Source organism: Dromiciops gliroides, chromosome X (assembly GCF_019393635.1).
Source record: "Dromiciops gliroides isolate mDroGli1 chromosome X, mDroGli1.pri, whole genome shotgun sequence".
NCBI lineage: Eukaryota > Metazoa > Chordata > Mammalia > Microbiotheria > Microbiotheriidae > Dromiciops > Dromiciops gliroides.
Window position 1 is genome coordinate 30,406,649 of NC_057867.1, and position 24,774 is coordinate 30,431,422.

Consider the following 24,774-nt stretch of genomic DNA (forward strand, 5'->3'; position numbering starts at 1 on the left):
TAAACTTTATTTTATTGTTTCTTGATGTCTCATGGAGTCATTAGCTTCTACTTACCAGATTCTAATTTTTAAGTAACTATTTACTTCAGTGAGATTTTGTACCTCTTTTTCCATTTGGCCAATTTTGTTTTTTAACATATGATTTTCTTCAGTGTTTTCTGTGCCTTTTTTTGGTGAGGCAATTGGGGTTAAGTGACTTGCCCAGGGTCACACAGCTAGTAAGTGTTAAGTGTCTGAGGCTGGATTTGAACTCAGGTCCTCCTGACTCCAGGGCCGGTGCTCTATCCACTGTCTGTACCTCTTTTACTAAGCAGTTAATTTTCTTTTCATAATTTTCTTGCATCACTTTCATTTCTTTTCTCAATTTTTCATCTACCACTTTTACTTAATTTTTAAAATAATTTTTTGCTCTTTTTTCTAGTTCTTTCAGGAGTTCTTATTCAGCTTGTGTTTAATTTTCATTTTCTGTGAAATTTTGCTTGTATTTGTTTTCACATCATTGTCTTCTTCTGAATTTGTGTTTTTATCTTCCCTGTCACTATAGTAGATTTTTTTAGGGGGGTGGGGTGAGGCAATTGGGGTTAAGTGACTTGCCCAGGGTCACACACAGCTAGTAAGTGTCAAGTGTCTGAGGCCAGCTTTGAATTCAGGTCCTCCTGATTCCAGAGCTAGTGCTCTATCCACTGCGCCACCTAGCTGCCCCTCCATAGTAGATTTTTATGATTGGGTTCTTTTTGTTTTTGTTGTTATTGCTCATTTTTCCAGCCTTTTTTTAACTTTGAACTTTATGTTAAACTTGGACTTTGTTCCCTGGATGAGGGGGTGGGGGACTGTCCCAGGCTTCAGGCTTTTTTGGCACCATGTTTCTCCACCTAGTTCTGGGGGTCTATAAGTTTTTGGTGTTTCCAAAGTAGTATAATCCTGGGAGAGATATGGCCACTGCTCTCCTAGTCTATGCTGTGGTCCTTACTCAGAAAAGAGCCCCTGATCCTTTACAGCTGCAAGAGCTCCTCTTTGCCCTGGAGCCACATCTTAGAACTCACTGTGTACAGTAGCTAGCCTAGGGCTAGCACAGGAGTCCCCTGTAATATCTTTCCAATCCCCTTATAGTCTATGGGCTGAGAGCTCTCAAAGCTAGTACTGCTGCTGTTGCTGTGACATCCTTATCTGTCTCCAAGGCCCACCACTAATGTTGCTGCCATGTACGCTCTGGGCCAACCCTCATCCCGGTGTCACAAATCTCTCCTTCTAACACGCTAAGTTCTCTTTGACTAGAAAAATGTCTCACCCCACCCTTTTGTTGGCTTTGCTGCTCCAAAATTCAATTTAATGTTCAATTTTAAAGTTATTTGGAGGGGAACATTGGGAGAGTTTGAATATAGTACTTCCTTCACTCTGCCATCTTGGCTCTACCCTATCTCCCCCTACTTGTTGAAATAGTTATCCCCCTTCAGTGCCCTGTTCAGGCACTATTTATTCATGAAGTTTTCCCTGATTCTCCCATCTTCACATTTTTCTAAAGCACTGACTTTGATTCTCTAGATCCAAATCAAGATTTGCCCCCATCCAATCCAACAGGCATTTATTAAGTGCCTACTATGTACAAGGCACTGGGAAGACAAAGATAAAATGAAAAGAAGGCATTACACTGTATATATGTCCTGTTTCCCCAGTTGATTATCAGTTGTATATAAATGTTGGCTGACTCACTGATTGTGTGGTCTTACCCTCCATATTGATGGTAGTGACTGTCATTTTTTTTACCTTCCTGAAGTTCTGAGCACAGGACTTTGTCTATAGCCCCCAACTATTAAATGTTTGTTGAAATGGACTGTGAAGAAAGTTCTGGGAGTATAAGCTGCTCGTAATCTTTCTGAGCCTCAGCTTGCTTTTCTCTAAAACGGGCATCATCAAATGTCACAATGCATGTGTGTAAGGCACTTTTGCAAACCATATAGAAATGACAAGTAATCTTCTTCCTAGCGTTGGTGTATCTTTCAGGTATGATGAAACTCAAACCATTTAGCCTTTGCCCTGCAGAACTGCCGCTTACTGTAGTGGGGGGCCTTTGTGACCTGTGTCCTTTGCTCGTTGCAGGCTGCCATCTGCCGCTGTAGCCAACCCCTCTCTGGATTCGGGTCCCGCTGCCTGGAGGATGAACAAATGTTACAGGCCATTAGCCAAGCCAACCCAGAAAGCCCATTCATCTATGTGGTAGACACAAGGCCAAAGGTACCTTTGGAGGCAACTCACTGAAATTCTCAACACAGGGCTAGATGTGCCTCTTCATTGTCTTCTTCATTCATCCATTCATTTAGCAGATATTCATTAAGTACCTACTGTGTGCTAGAGGAGATACCAAATTTGGTTATGATGTGATTCCTGCTGTCAGGAACTTACATTCTAATAGGGAGGAAAGCTCCCAAACAAATAGCAGTAATTCACAGTGTCATATAATAAGAGCATTAGGGGCAACTGGGTGGCACAGTGCACAGAGTACCAGGCCTGCAGTCAGGAAGACCTGAATTCAAATCCAGCCTCAGTCACTTACTAGCTATATGACCAAGGGCAAGTCACTTTACCTCTCTGTCTGCCTCAACTTCCTCATGTGTAAGTGGAGATAGTTGTAGCATCTACCTCCCAGGGCTAAGAATCATATACGGTGATAATTTGAAAGTGCTTGGCCTGGTGACTGGGATAGAGTAATCATTATATAAATGTCTATTGCCATCATCACCACCACCACCACCAAGAAAGAAAATAGGGAGAAATTACTTTTGATTAGATGGTCTTTAAGGCTCCTTATATTATAAATAGAATAGAATATAGTAGAATAGAATAGATTATGTGTTATAGTATATGGTATAATATATAATTCTATATTCTATATAGTATTATATATACTCTATATTCTGATACTAAGTACTATAATAATAACTGACATATAGCGCTCTAAAGTTTACAAAGACCTTCTTTACAGCCTGTTGACTTGTTTGAGCCTCATAACAACCCTTTGAGAACTGTAGGCAGTATCATTCCCATTTCACAGATTAGCAAACTGAAGCTCAGAGAGATCAAGTGATTTGCCTCCTGCTCACAGCTGTGTCTCATATGGAACACAAGGCCAGGTTGTTCTGACTTTAGAGTCCAGTGTTCTGTTCACTAGTTGGAAACTGTAGCCAGATGTCTAAAGCAGTTGCTTTCTCTGGTGCAGGTATTCTTACTTTTTCTTTTATCCTGATGAATTCCATAACCCCTTTTCAGAATAATTTGGGGGAGGGGCAGGGCAATGAGGGTTAAGTGACTTGCCCAAAGTCACACAGCTAAGTAAGTGTCAAGTGTCTGAGGCCAGATTTGAACTCGGGTCCTCCTGAATCCAGGGCAGGTGCTTTATCCACTGCGCCATCTAGCTGTCCCCAGAATACTATTTTAAGTGCATAAAAGAAAATCCTTAGCATTGCAAAGAAAACCAATTGTATTGAAATACATTTATCACAGTGTTTTAAAAAAGTTAATGGGGACAGCTAGGTGGCACAGTGGATAGAGCACTGGCCCTGGAGTCAGGAGTATCCAAGTTCAAATCCGGCCTCAGACGCTTAACACTTACTAGCTGTGTGACCCTGGGCAAGTCACTTAACCCCAATTGCCTCACTAAAAAAAAATAAATTTAAAAAAAAGTTAATGGACCCCAGGTTAAGAACTCCTACTTTAGTGTTGCCCAAGACCGATGAGGTAAAGCATGTCTGTCTCTTCTAAGTATTGTTTTATTTGTAGAAAGAGTTCTTAATCTGAAGTCTACAGACCCCCAGTGGATCTACAGATAGATTTTTTTGTGGGGCAATGAGGATTAAGTGACTTGCCCAGGGTCACACAGCTAGTAAGTGTCGAATATCTGAGTCTGGATTTGAACTCAGGTCCTTCTGAATCCAGGGTTGGTGCTTTATCTACTGCACTACCTAGCTGCCCCAATCCATGGATGGACTTCAGGGGGTTCATGAACTTGGATGGAGAAAAAAATGGCATCTTTGTTTTCCCTCACCTAACCTCTAGATGAATTTAGCATTTGCTTCAATTATTTAAAACAATCTCTGAAAAGGAGGCCCATAGGCTTCACCAGACTACCAAAGAGATCCATGATGCAAATAAGTTTCAGAACCCCTGGTTTATAATACTATCTGTCCTAACAAGTCTACTTGCTACCCGGTGGTAGTCACTTTTCCTTCCGCAGTGTTGCATTCTGTTTGTTATTCATTTAATGGCTCCTTAATTATCCTGTGTCTCTGTGATAAGAGATCATAATTAGCCACAGTCTCTCTTTGAGCAGATGTATTGCCTTCTAAGAGCACATTTGTTTTCTTTCTGCCCAGGTTAATGTACATAAGTTATGCCTGAGGTGTTTTGCATATTTCTTATTAATATGACCCATGCTCTGTCTGTGTGCTTGCCAGTCTGATAAGGCAGGAAGGACTTAGCATCTGCACTGCTACCATGATACACAATGACACGATTAGAGATCATAACATGTTGGTGAAAGTATCTTGCCATTTTTTTGGGGGGTGAGGCAATTGGGGTTAAGTGACTTGCCCAGGGTCACACAGCTAGTAAGTGTCAAGAGTCTGAGGCCGGATTTGAACCCAGGTACTCCTGAATTCAGGCCCAATGCTCTATCCACTGCGCCACCTAGCTGCCCTTTGCCATTTTCTAAAGTACTAGACTTAAGAACCTGTGAAAATCTACCCTAGCCCCTAACTTAGGCCCTAGTTGATTTTTCGTTTTATGGGTAGGGTTTCAAACAATCTAGAAACTAAAGAATAACATCCTTGCAGCCCAGAGATGTACAAGCCTTGTCCTTCCCTCACACAGCCTATTGATACCTACCTTACCGTGTCCTTGATTTGCAGTTGAATGCCATTGCTAACCGAGCAGCTGGCAAGGGGTATGAAAATGAGGATAATTATGCCAATATTCGATTCAGGTTCATTGGTATTGAAAATATCCATGTGATGCGGAGCAGCCTGCAGAAACTCCTGGAAGGTAGGAAGGCCTGGTCTTAACTGGGGGGCGGGAAGGAAGGAGAGGGGAGTGGGGAGAATCTGCCTCCTAATGCATACAGAAAGAGCCTGTGCTTTGAAGGTGGGTCCAGAGAAATATAACCAAAGCAAAAGAATCAGTTGCCACTGTAGTGTTTGACTATAATGTGCTGTTATTGGCCAATATGGTCCTAAAATGTGGCTAGACTAGTTGAGGATGTAGGAGGCAGGTAGGAGCAGATTTCAGCTTAGCATACTCATGAATAAAATCAATAATAATAGAGCCATCTAGAAATGAGGTGAGGTGCTTCAGTAGGTTTGTCCATCTCTGGACAGATGGTCCAGATGATCGATTAGAGAGAACGTTGGTTTTTGATGCCCAACCACGTGGCCTTGAGTTAGCTGCTTAAGCTCTCTGAAATGAAGTAGTTGGACTAGATGATTGCAAAGAATTCTTCCACAATGAGGGAATTTGTTTTGCTTAGCCATGCATATTTGTTGTAAGGGTTTTCTTCTTTTTTTTCTTTTTCAGTTTGGGAGGGGGGAAGTGGGAGGTAGAGAAAATAAATACTTGTTAAATGAAAAAAAAAATTGAAATCAAAGGGCTCTTGCAGTTCCAAATATTACAATCCCAAGTTGCTAAGGGGATTCGTGTTTCACGCATCACACACAGGTTGGAATAGACTGCCTTACAAGGAGGTCTCTCCAACTCGGTTATTCAGTGATTCCATCGATTTCACACCCCAGCAGAGAACAACTGAGCATCTGTGTGGGACTTTTTAGTTTAGCGTCCTCATTAGGGGAGAATGCTCCAAAGTTTCATCTGCACTTTTTGCTTTTACCACTCTGCTGGGTAAGAACAAAGCCTTGAGCATAATCTTGGTCACCTGCCATCAGCACAGAATCTTTTGGAAAAGATGGACAAAGGGAATCGGGGTCCTTTAGAATTTTGGTCTTAGAGAGTTTCTTTCAGACTGTGCATAAAGGGAAGAGTTCATGACTAAACAAGTGATAGAAAAGACCACACAAGATAAAATGAGCAATTTCGTTTATATGAAATTTTAAAAGTTTTTTTTTTGCACAAACAAATCCAACGTAGCAAAAATTAGAAGGGGGAAAGTATTTGCAGCTAGTTTCTTTCATCCAAGGTATTTGAGGAAATGATTCAGACTTATAAGCCTTAGTTATGCCTCAATAGAGAGATGAACAGGCAGATGGGGGAAAATGCCAAAAAAGGAAAATGACAAATGTTGGAGGGACTGTGGGAAAACAGGTGCACTGCTGATGCAACTGTGAATTGGTCCAGCCATTCTGGAAAGCAGTTTGGAACTATGCCCAGAAAGCTACCAGACTGTCCATGCCCTTTGACCCAACTGTACTGCTACTAGACCCATATGCAACACAATCAAAGAAAAGGGAAAAGGATATGTGTATATGAAAAGTTTTATAGCAGCTCTTTCCATGGTAACTAAAATTGGAAACTAAGGGGGTGTCCTATTGGGGAATGGCTAAATAAATGTGACACATGAATGCAATGGAATATTATTGAGCCATAAAAAATGAAACAAGAGTTTCACAGGAAGTTGGAAAAACGTCCACAAACTGATGCCAATTGGAGTGAACAGAATTAGGAAAACCGTGTATGCAAGGACAATAATATTATAGAGAAAAACAGATTTGGCTAATGTGGGAACTAGTTTTGCTGGACAGTATGTATAGAGGACATTTCATTTTGTTCATTGCTGAGGAGATAGGGGTGGGAATGGGGAGTGGCAGGGACAGATTGGTGAAAAATAGGAAGAAAAGAAAAGGAACTTGGGGTCCTACAGAACCCTTGTCTTAGGGAATTTCCTTCAGACTTCTGAGAATCTTCAGATGTGGAATGCCACGTCTAGGACAAGATGATAAAAAAAACATTGCCCTTTGGGTGTGTCATGTCTTCTCTGTCTCTCTTTCTGATTTTTTTTGACTATTATAGACTTTGTTTTGGTTTTTTGTTTTTTTGGTGAGGCATTTGGGGTTAAGTGACTTGCCCAGGGTCACACAGCTAGTAAGTGTTAAGTGTCTGGGGTCGGATTTGAACTCAGGTCCTCCTGAATCTAGGGCCAGTGCTTTATCCACTGCACTGTCTAGCTGCCCTATTATAGACTTTAGAGAGGCAGAATGGAAGAAAGAACACTGTTTTTGAAGACCCTGAATTTGAATCCTGGCTTTACCACTTATTAATTCAGTGACCTTGGGAAGTCATTTCCCCTCCCCAGGCCTCAGTTTACTTCTCTGTTAGATGAGGCAGTGAGACTAAATGATCTCGAAATCACCTCCATGATTCCATGCAGCCAGTAGTATTTACTATCCTCAAGGCACTCTCGTGTCTCCTACTGGACAGTGAAAAGACATTAAAAGTAACTTTTCAGTACTGTTGATATTCTAACCAACCTTACCCAGCCACGCTGCCCCTTTGTCTCAGATCCCACAGTAAGCAGAAGCTCTCTCATGTGTGAGGGGAAAGAGATGTTTTCAAAGAACGTATTCGCTTATACAATACCACATTTTGGTATCCCCACTCCAGTTCTTTGGATTCAAGTATATTTTTCACCAACCAGGCACAATTTACTTGAATTTTTGCCTTTGGTTAGCCCCTTTACCTGTTCTGGATCTGCTTGCCCATGTAGTCTTCATCGTGCCAGTCACTTAAACATATACTGGGAATCCTTAGCCGCTCCCCATTTGTCAAGTGGCTTATCTAGCATGTCAGAGCCCAAAGGGAAGAGCCAACTTCCTCATTTCCCAAAGAACTAAGAGCCAGAGACAGGAAGTCACACAACTAGCAAAGGCAGACCTTGAACCCAGACCTTATGACTCTATAGCCTGTGTGCTTTGTCTCACTCTGTTTTGGGCGGGGAGGTACAGGAAATGCTTGACTTCAGTCTTTGGTGTTTTTTTCTTGCAGTCTGTGAAATGAAAGTTCCATCAATGAGTGACTTTCTTGCTGGCCTGGAGAGCTCAGGGTGGTTGAGACATATTAAAGCTATTATGGATGCTGGAATCTTCCTTGCAAAGGTAATTCTCAGTACATTTGCATACCCATTTCTTCTGCTGCTGATTGATTAGGGAAGCCTGGCTTCAGCAAGTCACTTCATCTCCCTGAGGTTCTGTACAGTTGGAATCATGCATAGACTACAGGGTAAAAATGTGTTAAATTGTAAAGTGAGGTTTTTGTATTTTAGTATTTCTCCCTATCTTCTTTCCTCCATTCCCTTAGTGGAAAGAAGAGAGAGGAATCGAGGGCAAACTTCTGTCACTTTCACGAAGGCAGAATTATTTCTTTATGCTAAGGGGGAGTAAAGTTTCAGATGCTTAGTCAAGAACAAGATATGTTTAGTGGGGTATCTTTTTTTGGCTGCTTTGAGTAGCCGGGAGTAGTGGCTGCCACTCTCCTTATTATGTTGTCAGAACTCATCTTTATAACGTGGTACTGGGGCCATGGCCAATAAGGGAATCTGTTTCATTTGATTATGCATATTTTTAACAGGGCTTTTGTTTTTGTTGCTTTTCACAATTCGGGTGGGCAGTGGAGAGGAGGTGGGAGGGAGAGAAGATGGATTTTCTTTGAAAAAAATTGTAGGGGGCAGCTAGGTGGCGCTGCAGTGGATAAAGCACGGGCCCTGGATTCAGGAGGACCTGAGTTAAAATCTGACCTCAGACATTTGACACTTACTAACTGTGTGATTCCGGGCAAGTCACTTAACCCTCATTACCCCACAAAATATTTTTTTTTATTTTAATTTAAAGAATGAATAAATAACATGAATGCATTGATATATGTGACCAGCTCCAGAGCTAGAACATTCTTGTAATAATATATCTGGAGAATCCAATATGGCATTTAAGCTGTCCAGAGTTTTATCTCTCAACTGTGAGACCAACCCACCTCCTCTTCTAGCTGTCCAGACCCTCAGTGATGTCCACAACAGAATTTAGTACCTCCCCGCAATACAAAGTTTCCCTCCCAGCCACTTTTGTCCGTTGTCTCCCCATTAGAATATAAGGCCCTTGAGGACAAGCACAGTCTTTGCTTTTATAGTTGTGTTCTTAGTGCTTATCACTATCCTTGCCACATAGTGTGCGCTTAATAAATGCTTTTTCAACCATTAAAAACTACCCCCCCTTCCTGTGATGTTTAACATCTATATTGTTGTCGCCTTAATTTAGAAGCTTCAGCACCAGTCTTTGGGCATTAAACATTTATCAAAGCATACAGGTATTCACAAGGAGTTCAGAAAGTTAAGAAAAAAGAAGTCCTACCTGGCCTAGAGTTCCAGCCTGGTTGGGTTCTTCCTCAAGTCCTCCTCCAGGAGCCTGCTTTAATCAGGAACTCTCCAGCAAGCTGATTGTGGAAGCTTTTTATAGGTCTGGAACAGAGGCGGTCCTTACACACTGCTTCAAGCTGATTGGTTGGCGTCATCCAAATCCATTGGTTTTGAAGGTGTTCTCAAGTTGAGTTCACAGTCTAGCTTCTGAGAACAATACCTTCTTAAGTGCTAGCCAGGTGTGATTACAATCCAGTTAACTTGAATTAGGCTAATCAGCAGTCAGTCACTCTCACTTGATTCAATCAGTATAGATTAATCTCCAGGTGGGTCTTTGAGTATCTGCTAAATTCCATTATTTCATCACATTCCTAATTTCCCTGTTTCTGTTAATGGCACCACCCAGATTCATCGCTTCCGGTAGCATCCTAGATTCCTCTTACCTCAGCCCACTCAGTTGCTATATATTGGGACAGGTAGGTGGCACTGCAGTGGCACAGAGTCAGGAGGACCTAAGTTCAAATATCCCCTCAGATAATTACTAGTTCTGTGACCCCGGACAAGTCACAACCCCAATTGCCTTAAACACCCAGGACCATCTCCAGTCGTCCTGATGTATATCTTGCCACTGGATCCATATGGCTCTGGAGGAGAGAGTGAGGGTGGTGACCTTGCACAGCCCTCCTTCACTTAAATCCAATTCTGTGCAAGTCATTGACATCACCCCAGTGTCATGGCCCTCTCTGAGAATGAAGGACAAACAACAACAACAATATTCATATATAAAGAATCCTATATTCTCTCTCCATCCATATCTATGAATACTTATATATGCTTTCTGTTCACATATATGAGTACTCAGATCTCCTCTATCTCATCATATAAAGAGCACTCATATATTCTCTCCATATATGAGCATTTATTCTATCTCTCTCTCCCTACATATAAGAGTATTTATATTCATAAGGCAAGTCACTTAACCCCAATTGCCTTAAGCATCCGGGGCCATCTCCAGTGGTCCTGATCTATATCTTGCAATTGTAACGATTGGAATGATGCCACCTGCTGGAGACTTACTGTAGAAGAGTTCCGCCCATGAAGCGAAGGTCTTTGAGGGCAAGACCAGGAGTCTTTTCTTTGGCGGCAGGAAGTGACGCGGGCGAGTGGGAGGAGGAAGGAAGAGACTGGCGCTCGCTCTCACGCTCTTTCCTCTGGACTCTGGTGGAGAGTGGAGCTAGAAATGTGCTCTCCCTTTAATAGATAGGAATCTAGGCCTCTTTCTCTCTCTTTACCAAATTCTTATTCTCCTTAATAAATGCTTAAAAGTCTAACTCTTGCTAAAGCTTATAATTTATTGGCGACCACTCATTGGATATTTTAGACAGACTAGCTAGAATTTTAGCCCTTAACACAATCCACTGCAAGTCATGACATTGCCATGATGTCGTCATGGTCCTCTTTCAGAACAAAGGACAAACAATTATTATATTATATTTTTCTCTCTGCACCATCTCTTGCCTGTGTCCCTTTTCCTACACTTACATAGCCAGCACCCTAATTCAGGACCCCATCGTTTCTCACAGAGGCTGTTGGCAAAGCCCTCCTACCTGGCCTATCTGCCTCAAGTTTCTCCTCACCCTAGTCCATCCTCCACAACAGCTGCCAAAGTGATCTTCCTGAGGAAGAAGTTTGGCCATCACTTCCTTACTCCAATAGTTCCCTATTACTTTTAGGATCTCAAATAAATTCCTCTGTTTCAGCTTTGCAAGCTCTTCACAACATGTTCACTTGTCTTTCCAGCCCAAGTGCTGGTTACTCTCCCATTCACTTTATGGTCCAGCCAAATTGGCTACCTTGGTGTTCTTCACATGTGACAGACATTCTATCTCTTTCCTAGTATTACTCCCTCCTCCAGGGCAGCTAGATGGTATAATGGATAGAGCATTGGGCCTGGAGTCAGGAAGACCCAAGTTCAAATCCAGCTTTAGACACTTAACAGCAGTGTGACCCTGGGAAAGTTACTTTGCCCTCTTTGCCTCAGTTTCCTCATCTCTAAAATGATCCAGAGAAGTAAATGGCAAACCACACCATTATCTTTGCTGAGAAAATCCCAATCAGGGTCACAAAGAGTTAGATGTAGCTAAACAACAGCAATAGCAAACTCCCTCCTCACCTTGGCCTTTGAGAATTAATTTCACAATTCTCTTCAAGAATTAGCTCAAGTACCACCTTCACCATGAGTCTTTTTTGGTCTCCTCCATTACTAGTACCACCCCCAATGCTACCTTATATCAGCTTTAGTTTGTGTTTTTTATCTGATTGACCATTGGGTCATCTCTCCTATTACAATGTAAACTACTTGAAGGCAGAGACTATTTAACTTTGTCTCCCCTGCATCTAGCATATTGCTGAGACCATAGTAGGTGCTTATTGATTGATTGACTTTGCCCAGGTCGACTTGGGTAAAATGCTCATAACTACCATTCATTTTCCTATTGCTGAAACCAGTATACCACGCAAAAGTTTTCTTTGCTGACTTTCCCCTACCCTCTTTGTTTCCCTCAGGCAGTGAAAGTGGAAAAAGCTAGCGTCTTGGTCCATTGTTCTGATGGCTGGGACCGAACAGCCCAAGTGTGCTCTCTAGCTGGCATCCTTCTTGATCCGTTTTATAGGACATTTGAAGGGCTAATGGTAAGAAATCCTACTTCTGTTTCTGAGAAAATCTAAGTTGACTCAGCCTGGAGTAGATAAGATCTTTGAAAGACCTTATTTTGTTATTTTCAACGGGATCTCTGATTTCACCAATTAGAAGGAACTCCCTTGTCTGATACAGATAAGCATCTTGCCCGTCACATAAAGGTTTGGGGTGTTGCCTGTGTCATGGAGAGGTTGTGACTTGATCTTGGGCACACAGGTATTATTTGTCAGAGGCAAACTTGAACCCATCCTCGTGATTCCAAGGGTATTTGCTAGACAGTTATCCCTTCCACATCACAGGGGTTAGGAGCATGGCACCCCCATGATCTGAAAAACTGACAGAAAATTTTTTGGCCCTCCCTTTGTATCAGAAAAGAAGTCCAAAATTTTTCTTTTTCTTTTATGGGGTATTTACTGTACCTTATTGTCAAATTTGGATTAAGCATTTGGTCATAATTGGCTCTATGTTGTCTTCTGGCCTTTACACATCGTCTGCAGATTCTGCAAAACTCCCCCAAAATACCCATTTAATTTCTTGTGCTGACCCAAGATATGGAAACCAGGATGGGGAAAGTCGTGAGTGGAAGGGATAACTGTACTACTATTTGGCCTACCTTCAAAGTACTTAATGACCTGCTTCACCTTGATAAGTTACATTCCTTTGTGAGGCCTCAGTTTTCTTTGTAAAATGAGGGGGCTGGACTAGATCATGTCTCTTCCTACACATAAGAGTATTCATATTCATAGGGCAAGTCACTTAACCCTGATTCCCTCAAACATCTGGGGCCATTTCCAGTCATCCTGATGTATATCTTGCCACTAGACCCAGGTGTCTCTGGAGGAGAGCCAAACTCAATATCCTGTGCTTATCTTAGATTTTTGATAATTGTTGCTTTTCTTACATCAGGCACACACTGTTAGTGTGGTCTCTGTTTTCTATCCTGAACCCCTTACCTAGCAATTTTGTGCAAATGTCCTCATGTAAAAGGTTATTGGAGGGGCAGCTAGGTGGTGCAGTGCGTAAAGCACTGGCCCTGGATTCAGGAGGACCTCAGTTCAAATGTGGCCTCAGACACTTGACACTTACTAGCTGCGTGACCCTGGGCAAGTCACTTAACCCTCATTGCCCCACAAAAAAGGTTATTGGGGAGTCCTGGTGGAAGAAATAGAAAATTTAGGGAAATAGTGGTGGGGGCTGGAAATGTAGCTCCCAGGAACAGACACATTATGCCTCAGATGTCACCTCTTTGAATTTCATTAAGACTCAACTATAGGGGCAGCTAGATGGCGCAGTGGATAGAACACCGGCCCTGGAGTCAGGAGTACCTGAGTTCAAATCCAGCCTCAGACACTTAACACTTACTAGCTCTGTGACCCTGGGCAAGTCACTTGACCCCAATTGCCTCACTAAAAAAAAAAAAAAAAAAGACTCAACTATAGAGCTTACATAAACATTTAATTGATTTCCCAAAATCGAAAAGCTTTGCTTTCTTCAGAGGCAGCTGATGCTGCAGTAGTTAGGATGCTGGACTGAGAATCAGAAAGACCTGAGTTCAAATCTGGCTTCAGACACATAGTAGCTATGTGACCAAGGGCAAGTCACTTCATCTCTATCTGCCTCAGTTTCCTTATCTGGAAAAGCAGGATAATGATAGTACCTATTTCCCAGGGGGTTTTTAAGGATTAAATGAGATAATATTTGTGAAGCATTTAGTACAATGCCCAGAATACAGTAGTTTCCTAATGAATGCTTATTCCCTTCCTCTTTATTTTAAAAAGTCATTTAGGGGCAGCTAGGTGGTGCAGTAGATAAAGCACCGGCCCTGGATTCAGGAGTACCTGAGTTCAAATCCGTCCTCAGACACTTGACACTTAACTAGCTGTGTGACCCTGGGCAAGTCACTTAACCCCCATTGCTCTACAAAACCAAAACCAAAACCAAACAAAAAGTCATTTAAATCTAATTATTTATTTAAAATTATTTAATTCTTGGTATAAGCTCCTAACAGAAATATTGCTTTGGATTTTGTCTTTTGTGTCTTAAAGGCTCACTTTAATGTGTTCATTGGAATTGCATTTAGTAATGGTTTGAATGGCCCGGCCTACCACAGTCTAAGAGCCAAATGAAACCATATTGTATTTAATGCAGAATATTTTCTCTTGGTACAATCTGAAATTTATGGGAAGTATAATGAGTTCTTGAAATGAATTCCAAGTAACTTAGTTATTGCTTAGGAAATTCACTTTATTCCATCAGTAAAAACAAGTTATGAGAACTTCATTGGAGACAAGTCATAGGGATATTTAAGTCACAAAGAATCTTTTTAATTTCCCTGATGTTAACTCTTTTCTCTTTTGGTACGAAACGTCAGGTCCTCATAGAAAGGGAATGGATCTCTATGGGCCACAAGTTTTCACAAAGGTAAAAACATATGCATATTATTCGAGGTGGGAATTCAGTAGTGTTGTTAGTAAAATAAGAACAGGTATATTTTGTATAAACTTGTCCTTATCGACCTAGTTTCTCTAGAACATCATTATTAACATCAGAACCAGTTCTGGCAATCACCTGTTTAACACAGTGTTCTTTTGGAACCATTCATCCCTCATAACCTTACTTCACTTAATGTCAGGTTTTCCTGTTGCCAGTTAAAGACATTAGGCAAGGTAACTCTTGTATTATCAAAGCCTTCTAAGCAACCTGGCCAGCCATAGCTTAAATTTGAATGTGGCATCTTTTTTCTTTAAGGATAAATTGACCTTTGACTCCTTTTAGAGGGAAAAAACCAGTACAAATTTCAGTTTTCACTGTTTGTTTCTCAAAGAAATTAACCATGAAATATTTATTTGGTTTCAACTATGTACCTCATAGTACCTACAGTTATCCCTTCCGCATCTCAAAGGTTAGGGGCATGCATGACACCCCCAAGATCTGTAAAATCCATGTCAAATTTTTTGGCTCTCTCTTTGTACCAAAGAAGAAGTCTGATTTTTTTTCTTTTTCTTTCATGAGGTATTTACAGGGCCTTGTTGTAAAATTCGGGTTCAGTATTTGGCCATAGGCTCTGTGTTGTCTGCTGGTCTTCACATACTGTCTGTGGCTTCCATAAAACTTCACAAAAATTCCCATTTAATTTCTTATGCCGACCCACCATGGGGGAAAGTCATGATATGGAAGGGATAACTATATTTTGCTGGTTCTAGTTTCCCCTGGATGTGATTCTTATTCATTTCCAATAGATTTCTGATCTACCATCTGGGTGGATTAGTAACTACAGGTAGTGAAGTCCAGTCTTCTCTCCTGTGCCAAGGTATGATGCTGAGGGTCATGACTCTATTGTTTTTGTTTAAATTGCTAGATGTGGTCACCTGGATGGGGACCCCAAAGAAGTATCTCCTGTCTTCACTCAGTTTTTGGAGTGTATCTGGCAACTGATGGAGCAATTCCCCTGCGCTTTTGAGTTTAACGAGCTTTTCTTACTGGAGATCCATGATCACGTTTTCTCCTGCCAATTTGGGAACTTCATAGGAACCTGCCACAAAGAGCGGGAGGAGCTGAAGTGAGTTGGGGGAGGGGCTGGTGTGTTGGCATCTGAGCCCTCTTTTCTTTCGAATGGTGGCTGGGCGGTACAGGGGAGAGGAAGGTCTTGGTAGCTGGTCATTGGTCTGCAGCTCATTTACAAATCAAGCTGTGAAGAGTTTTATTTAGGATCATAGTTCTATAACTGGAAAGGACCCCAGAGACCATATGGTCCAGCCTTTTCATCCTTCTTTGCCTTGTTTTCCTCTATATATGCGAATAATGGAACAAATTATTTAAAGTCAGAGATACATCAGGAAAGATTTTTGGATAAACTTTGAAGTATTATTTTGTGCTGTTCCAGGACATCACACAAGACTAGACAGAATCAAGGGGCAGCTAGGTGGCACAGTGGATAGAACACTAGCCCTGAAGTTGGGAGGACCTGAATTCAAATATTCCCTCAGATACTTACTAGCTTTGTGACCCTGGACAAGTCACTTCACTATGATTGCTTTAAACATCCGGGGCCATCTCTGGTCATCCTGGTAACATATCTTGCCACTGGACCCAGATGGCCCTGGAGCAGAGAGTGAGGCTGGTGACTTTGCACAGCCTTCCCTCACTTAAATGTAATTCACTGCAAGTCATGACATCACCCTGATGCCACAGTCCTCTTCAAGAATGAAGGACAAACGGGGCAGCTAGGTGGCGCAATGGATAGAGCACCGGCCCTGGAGTCAGGAGTACCTGAGTTCAAATCCGGCCTCGGACACTTAACACTTACTAGCTGTGTGACCCTGGGCAAGTCACTTAACCCCAATTGCCTCACTAAAACAAAAAAAAAAGAATGAAGGACAAACAACAATGACAAATCAAGCTCCAACATCCCCATAGTATACATGTAGAGATTGAGTAAATACTCTGAAGGTGAAGAATGATCAATCAGGAAACACAATGTCTAGACTATGGCACAGACTCTCCCCCACTCTCTCTCTCACGGGCCTTGACTGGCCTTGGTCATCACCAAGTAATAATAGTAGCAGCTCACTTGTGGCAACCATAGGAAATAGGTCAGATGAGTAGTGTTATTTCCATTTTACAGATATTCAACAGCAAACTCATAAACAACCTGTCTTCTGCTTAAAAGGACTTGAGACTTTTGTTTATGTGTACAACCAAATGGCAGGAGGATTGATAGAGTCCTCTTCTCCCTCTTCCTTCCTCCCTTCCCACAGAAAGACTCCACAAATGCCTATTCTCATGTCACACTATGGTACAGAAGTCCAAGTGAACTCTGGGGTGCCAAGAGAGTGCAAGCTCCCTCTCAGCAACAGTTACACCTGCCTACTGAGGACCAGCCTAAGCTTGTCACCATGCCGGCCACTTGATGATGATTTTTTTTATTGTGGCAACACAGGAAACAAAGACAACTTTAAAATAGTGCTCAGGGGCAGCTAGGTGGCACAGTGGATAGAGCACTGGCCCTGGATTCAGGAGGACCTGAGTTCAAATTCAGCCTCAGACACTTGACACTAGCTGTGTGACCCTGGGCAAGTCACTTAACCCCAATTGCCTCACCAAAAATAAAATAAAATAAAATAGCCCTCAGTCCTCTGCAACCCTCTTTCAATAGTGCTGGGGGGGGGGGAGAAGAGGCAGAGGATACTGAAAAGTCACACAGGGTTCAACAATCAATATACTTCAACTTAGTTGTTGATACCCTAAATGTGAGATCATATAATGGCCACGTGGCTGGAGGAACTTTATGATGTTGATTTCCACATTGTCCCTGTCAGCACTTACTACAGTCTTTGGACTTTATGAATAACCTATGAAGTTGACAGAGGGGAACATCAACAAGAGCTGGTCTATATCCCTCCTTTCATATCCATCTGAAATTATTTATGAGAATAAGCTACTTGTGTATCTTTGTCCTTCATTCTTTTTTTTTTAGTGAGGTAATTGGGGTTACGTGACTTGCCCAGGGTCACACAGCTAGTAAGTGTTAAGTGTCTGAGGTCAGATTTGAACTCAGGTCCTCCTGAATCCAGGGCCAGTGCTCTATCCACTGCGCCACCTAGCTGCCCTGCTACTTGTGTATCTTTAATAAGATAGGAAACAGACGGAACATCACAAGAAATATTCTGCAAGTAGATCCAGCTGTACCATCATACAATGGGCTGGGAGATTCAGAGACTGAAAAATTGTGTTGTCTTTATTGTTTATCGTCAATTTGGTAGTGTGAAATGCAGCCTCATAGCTCTCCTCCAACAAGGTGTCAAAATTAGTGAGTACTCCTTGAGAGAAATGAGCCCGTTTGATCTTTGAACTATTAATATCAGTTAAGATATAAAAGAGAAGAACATAAACTATCCAAAGGTGTTCGCCACAATCTTGGAGGAGATCCACCACAAAGTTTGAGTTGAAGAGGAATTAATTGCCTATCCACGGGGATGACACCCTGGGATACTGCCAAGCCTCAGTAGTGAGATCCATAACCACTCAATACATGTCTATGCCAGAAGATCTAAGTTGGTGAAGCTATTTCTCTAGACTCTAGGCTGTGGATCTCATTCAGGAGTCTGTGTCGTGGTCCAGGGATTTGATACCACCAACACAGTGTCATCTAGAAACAATAGGTACTGTGGGCAAGTCCTTCAGAGGAGGAGAGGAGCAGGCTCAATTGGCTTTGGAAACTTGCTAAAGCTCATTTAATGACCTCACATGTCTCTCTGAAATGACATTCTGCCTTTCTTCTATTGGGGGCAGTGTTTGGCCACAAGTTATGTTAGGCTTCTCCAAACTGTTCAACTCTTCTTTGGCATTTAAAACCCTTCATGATGTGGATCTAATCTTTCTTTCCGGGCACACGTCGTCCTCTGTTCTTGCCGAACTGACCTTCTGCTGTTCACTGGACAACAGAAGTAGCAAATTTGTGGCCCTTGTGGCTGAACCAGACTAAAAGCAGTTGGGAACTATTTAACAAAATAAATACAAATATAATAAGGCAGATAATTGTGGTTTTCTAAGTCAATACGCTGTCCAAGTTTGACACCATTATTATACATGCTATCCCATCACCCACCTCTGTGCCTTGGCATACACTGTCCCTCATGCCTAGAATAGTCTTGGAACCCTTAGCTCTTCTTTTTTTCTCTTTATTTTTCATTTTTGGGGGACAGGGCAATGAGGGTTAAGTGACTTACCCAGGATCACCCGATGTCAAGTGTCTGAGGTCAAATTTGAACTCAGGTCCTCCTGAATCCAGGGTCAGTGCTTTATCCACTGCGCCCCTTAGCTCTTCTCAGGATTCAGATGATGTGCCACCCCTGAAGAAAGGCTTTTACCAATCACCCCCATTGTTAGTGCCTTGAACAAACAAATTAATCTGTATGCATCTTATATTCACACGTTGTATCTCCCAAGTAAAAGATAAGCTCCTTGAGGGCAAAGAAGGCCTTATTTTTATCTTTGAATCCTAGCATTTAGCACAGTCCCTGGCACATAGTCAATGCTTGTTGAATTAAATTAGTGTCATACAGAGGAAACATAATGGGTGTGCAGAGACACCAGGAGAAATGGAGCAAAGAAATATAAAGTCAAAAAAGAAGATAGGCTGATCATGTGGCAAGAGAGATCAAGGAAGGGGCCCCCAGGACATTGGGTAAACCCCTACAATGAACCTATGAGAGGACTCCTAGACACATAATTGCCAGGCACGGATGGCTTGTCATAGGCTTCATTGGAGGCAATATCCACATCAATTACAAAACATACCTTTGAAGGGCATCTAGGTGGCGCTGCACTGGATAAAGCACAGGCCCTGGATTCAGGAGGACCTGACTTCAAATCCAGCCTCAGACACTTGACACTTACTAGCTGTGTGACCCTGGGCAAGTCACTTAACCCTCATTGCCCCTCAAAAAAACAAACAAAAAAATACCTTTGAATATTTGAGTTTTGACCATACCACGTCCTTAGTAAGTGTTTCCTCTCACAATATTCTCTCACCTCTTTTCCCTGTCTACCCTCACCCTCACCCTCCACCTGAGTTATTTCACTTCTTACAAAAACTTGGATGGTTCATGAGTTCATTTGGACTTTGTTGCTTTTGTTTTTAAACAGAATCTTTGAGAAAACTCATTCCTTGTGGCCTTTCCTGTTAGAGAAGAAAACTGAGTTCAGGAATCCACTGTACAAGGGTATCACTGCTTACGGAGTCCTTCATCCCAACACTTTACCATTCAGTTTCCAGTAAGTTCCTAAGCTGCATTCTTCCTATTCTCCTTTAAGAGTTATATGAGTAAAGATGATTTTTTGTTAGTTGCCAACTTGCCCCCAGTACCACCTTGCCAGAGAGTTGAGAAAAGATAAACAGTGAGTAAAAATACATGGAGGACAGCTACATATGATGGCGCATGCCTGTAACCCCTGCATTGGGTTACCAGCTGATGCTGGCAGAATTCTGAGCTATAGTCAATTTAGCTGACCCAAGGTGGGAACAGGGCAGGTCAAAGCTTCTGTACCAAGCAACAATGGGATTGGACCCCTGAATGGACAATGCACGTCAGCATGAGAGAGATAGGAAGGCTAATCTCTAAAAGAACTTTAAAAAGAAAGGAAAATATATGGAAATTGACCTTTTTTGGTCAGCAAGTCAACCATATCAGGAAAATATCAAGAAGACTCAGGGACCACATTGAAAATCTTACTGCTGGCAGCTTAGTTTAGATAGTCACACTTTCTATTAAAGAGCCATCAGAGGGGCAGCTAGGTGGCACAGTAGATAGAGCACCGGCCCTGGATTCAGGAGGACCTGAGTTCAAATCTGGCCTCAGACACTTAACACTTACTACCTGTGTGACCCTGGGCAAGTCACTTAACCCCAATTGCCTCACCCCAAAAAAAAGTCACTAAGGGGGCAGCTAGGTGTCACAGTGGATAGAGCACCAGCCCTGGAGTCAGGAGGACCTGAGTTCAAATCTGGCCTCAGACACTTGACAACTTACTAGCTGTGTGACCCTGGGCAAGTCACTTAACCCCCATTGCCTCACCAAAAAAAACAAAACAAAACAAAAGTCTCTAAAATGCACATCAACTTAGACCCAGAGATTCTGCTGCTGGGCATATACTTCAAGAAGGTAAAATCTCAGTACACATACAGGGTCTCTTTAAAGTCTGAGTACAGTTTGAAGCATTTAAAGCTTTAATAGCTTAAATGTTTGGGTGCATATAGTAACTCTTTGTAGAAGCAAAGAACTGGAAGAGAAATAGAGGCCTTATTGATTGAGGAGATGGATGGGTGGCTTGTGCTGAGAGAGAGAGGAAATAAGCATTTATTAAGTGCCTACTATGTGCCAGGTGCTGAGGTAAACACTTCACAAATATTATCTCATTCGACCTTGTCAAAACCTTGCTGGGTAGCTGCTATTATAACCCCAATTTTACATTTACATTTGAGCAAACTGAGGCAGATAGGTTAAGTGACTTGCCCAGGGTCTTATACAACTAGTAAGTATTGGGGGTCAGATTTGAACTTGAGGCTTTCGGACTCCAAGCCCATTGTTCTAACCACTATACTACCTAGCTGTCATAATAAAATATTACTGTGCCATAAGAAATGATAAGCATGAAGTCAGGGAAACCCAGAAAGATACAGGACAACTATACAAGCTGCAACAATGGAAAGGGAAAGTAAACCCTTAATGTTGTATAATAATAATGACCGAGCTTGACAGCCCTGGAGAAGAGGTAAGAAAATGATATGGGGGACCATGGATATGGAGCTCTGCATTTACTCTCAGAAACAGTCCATATGTGGGTTTTACTCCCCCCCCCGCTTTTTTGTGGGGCAATGAGGGTTAAGTGACTTGCCCAAGGTCATACAGATAGTGTCAAGTGTTTGAGTCTGGATTTGAACTCAGGTCCTCCTGAATCCAGGGCCGGTGCTTTATCCACTGTGTTACCTAACTGCCCCTCTTTTTCCCCTTTTCATACGGAATGGCTTGCTGGGTAAGAGAAAGAAGAATGAACTATTCAGAGTGAATGTGATGGAAAAAACAAAAGACATCAATAAAAATATTTTAAAACAAAAATGTTGATTGAATGAAATATTTTTTCTCCTAGAAATATCTTGGGTCCTGGCCATGGTGAAGGCTTTTGTTTGTTTGTTTTTATATTTAGAATTTTATTTTCCCAAATTACATGTAAAATACAAATTTTGGCATCAATTTTTTTTTAAACTTTGTGTTCCAAATTCTCTTCCTCCCTCCCTCCCCGCCACAAGAACTCAAGCAATTCAATATAAGCTAAACATGAGTAGTCATGCAAAACAATTCCACATTAGCCAGGTTGTGAAAGAAAACCGACAAAAACAAAACTTCAGATAAAGGAACTAACAAAAAATTATGCTTCCATCTGTATTCAGATACGATCAGTTCTCTCTCTGTAGATAGATTGCATTTTTAATAAGACCTTCAAAATTGTCTTCCATCATTGCATTGAAAAGCCTTCCTTTTCACTTCTGTTTGGGAACTTCCTCAGTCACTGTTTTGGGTAGGTGTAAATTGATATTCAGAAAAGGGCAGCAACCTTCTGCTTTTCTGTATGACTGGCTACTCTCATTCCTTTTCTTGTGCTTTTGAAGGTTCTGGTGTGGGATGTACCATCGTTTTGACAAAGGGATGCACCCTAAGCAGAACATGCTGGACTATCTTCTCCATATTCTGAATCGACAAGTGAAGATGGAGGAGGACATGACGCACTTAGAGACTGTGAGTGTCTGGGGCACAGCCCAGCTCCAAGGTTACCCCATCAAGTTAAGTTGGTCTATTTTTTTCTTGTGAGGCACTTGGGGGTTAAGTGACTTGCCTAAGGTCACACAGCTAGTTAAGTGTCAAGTGTCTGAGGCCAGATTTGAACTCAGGTCCTCCTGAATTCAGGGCCAGTGCTCTATCCACTGCGCCATCTGTGGGAAGCTTGACCTACCGGCTGGGTTCACCTTTTTATACAGAATTTGAAGTGGCTTTGGGGATCTAATCCTACTTCACATCAGCTAAGCCCCCTTAGAATAATATAGAATAGGGCAGCTAGGTGGCTCAGTGGATAGAGCACCAGCCCTGCATTCAGGAGTACCTGAGTTCAAATCCGGCCTCAGACACTTAACACTTACTAGCTGTGTGACCCTGGGCAAGTCACTTAACCCCAATTGCCTCCCTTAAAAAAAAAAAGAATAATATAGAATAGGAAGAAATGTATGACATAGAACAGGAAGAAATGCAAAGTCCCGCCGTTAGGTTCTGAAAATTAACTGGACAAGTAGAGGGTGAGGGAGCTATGCAGTGCCAGCCCATGTGATAAAGGCTTGAGGGTTTTTAGTGGACACTAAGCTTGGTGTGAATTACATAGGCTACTTGGCTGTCCCAAAGGCTAATTTTGTCCTAGACTGTTCCAATAATAGCAGTATGGTGTCCAGAATAAAGAAGCTACCTCCCCTGCCCCAAAGGCAGATGTGGAAATAGTTATCCCTTCTATATCACGGGGTTAAGGGTGCGGCACCCCCTGCCATCCACGGAAGATTTTTTGGCCCTCCCTTCATCCCGAGGAAGTCTGAATTTTTTCTTTGTTTTTAAGGAGTGTTTCCAGTAACATCATTTTAGAATAAGGAGGCAGTTTATTTAGGGGAAAAGGAAGGGAAACCATGAAAGAAATCCTTGGATTTCTCATGGGGAGATAGGCACAAAGCACATGGCTCAGAGGTACCAATCTCCTTCTGTTGGTCTTCTAATGTCATCTGGGGCTCCTGCAAAACTTCCCCCAAATCCCCATTTGATTGCTTGTGCCAACCTGAGATACATCAAAACCGAGATGGGGAAAGTCATGGTGTAGAAGGGATAACTGTCCCAGGACAATGTCTGGGACAGAGGAGTCACGAGCGGAAAGGAGAGGCTAATCCTCCTGCTCTGTTCTTTTTTAAGCAAGCCACATCCAGGCCTGAACACTATTTTAGGAAGATTAACAAGCTCCAGAGGCAGCTAGGTGGCGCAGTGGATAGAGCACCGGCCCTGGAGTCAGGGGTACCTGAGTTCAAATCCGGCCTCAGACGCTTAACACTTACTAGCTGTGTGACCCTGGGCAAGTCACTTAACCCCAATTGCCTCACTAAAAAAAAAAACAAACAAACAAAAAACCAGCTCTAGAGCATGTCCTAAGGATGGCAATCTCTAAGAGTCTTCAGATTCTTCCTGTGGCGATCATTGAAGGAGGACTGTTGTATGAAAATGACACTAAGATTTCAACTCCCTATAAGGAAAAGCTTTTACTTCTTAGATGGTTCCCTAAGCAAAATGGGCTTCCTTGGGAAGTAGTGAGTTCCCCGTGACTGGGGATGGTCAAAGGGAAGCATCTTGCCCACTTGGCTTGACCCACAGAACGATTTGGAAGAGACTTCAGAAGGAATTTAGACCAGTTTGACCATGTAGGTGAATGCACTTCACAATTCTGCCAAGAGATCTTTGTCCAGCCTCCCCTTGAAGGCAATGAATGATGAGTACTGCTCTTAATGTTAGGAAGTTTTTCATTTCATTAAGCTGAAATCTCCCCAATTTCTCACTGCTTCTGCCTGTAGAGGGGCTGGAGAGGTTCAGTTAGTAGTGCTTTTCCTCAATGATTGTTGGCAAGAAAATGCCAACCAGCTATTTCAACATAGGAGTAGGTTCGATCAGTTTGAACTGTTCTGCATGATTAGGAGGGAATGGAAGTGAATGAGTGAGAAGCCAGACAGGCACTTGTTAGTGCAATAAACTAGTCTAAAGTTATGAGAGAGATTACAGATAGGGAATGAGTCTGTACTTAGAATTTTGCTGGTTTAAGGAGCTCTCTGATGGGGAAATTCCCAGGACCTTCTCTTCAGTTTAGAGTCTTAGAGATTTACCTAGAATACTAAGAGATTAAATGACTTGCCCAGGGTCACACAACCAGTATGTGTCAGAAGTAGGATTTGAACCCAAGTCCAAGCTAGGTCTATCTCCATAATTCCACATGACCTCTGTGCCCTACTCCAGTAATTAAAGTTGTGCAATTGTTATTGACCATGAGAAAAATCTCATGGATGTGCTTTTTTTGTGTCCTTCCCACGTTAATCATTAACTGATGTTTGAGAGCTTTTGCCATCACCTTAACTAGTAATAGCAGATTTTAAAAGTTGGGAATGTGT

General features: G+C 42.1%; 1 protein-coding gene across 2 annotated transcripts in view; it reads left to right on the forward strand.

The window, feature by feature from the left end:
- The window catches only part of MTMR8 (myotubularin related protein 8), a 49,145-nt gene that overhangs the window by 17,562 nt on the left and 6,809 nt on the right, over window positions 1–24,774 (forward strand). For both annotated transcript variants that reach the window (XM_043974221.1, XM_043974222.1), the window contains exons 6-13: window positions 2,098–2,232; window positions 4,902–5,034; window positions 7,981–8,090; window positions 11,906–12,031; window positions 14,410–14,459; window positions 15,397–15,597; window positions 19,686–19,814; window positions 22,207–22,333. In XM_043974221.1, coding sequence (XP_043830156.1) covers window positions 2,098–2,232; window positions 4,902–5,034; window positions 7,981–8,090; window positions 11,906–12,031; window positions 14,410–14,459; window positions 15,397–15,597; window positions 19,686–19,814; window positions 22,207–22,333 — 1,011 coding nt within the window. The remainder of the gene's footprint in view (window positions 1–2,097; window positions 2,233–4,901; window positions 5,035–7,980; window positions 8,091–11,905; window positions 12,032–14,409; window positions 14,460–15,396; window positions 15,598–19,685; window positions 19,815–22,206; window positions 22,334–24,774) is intronic.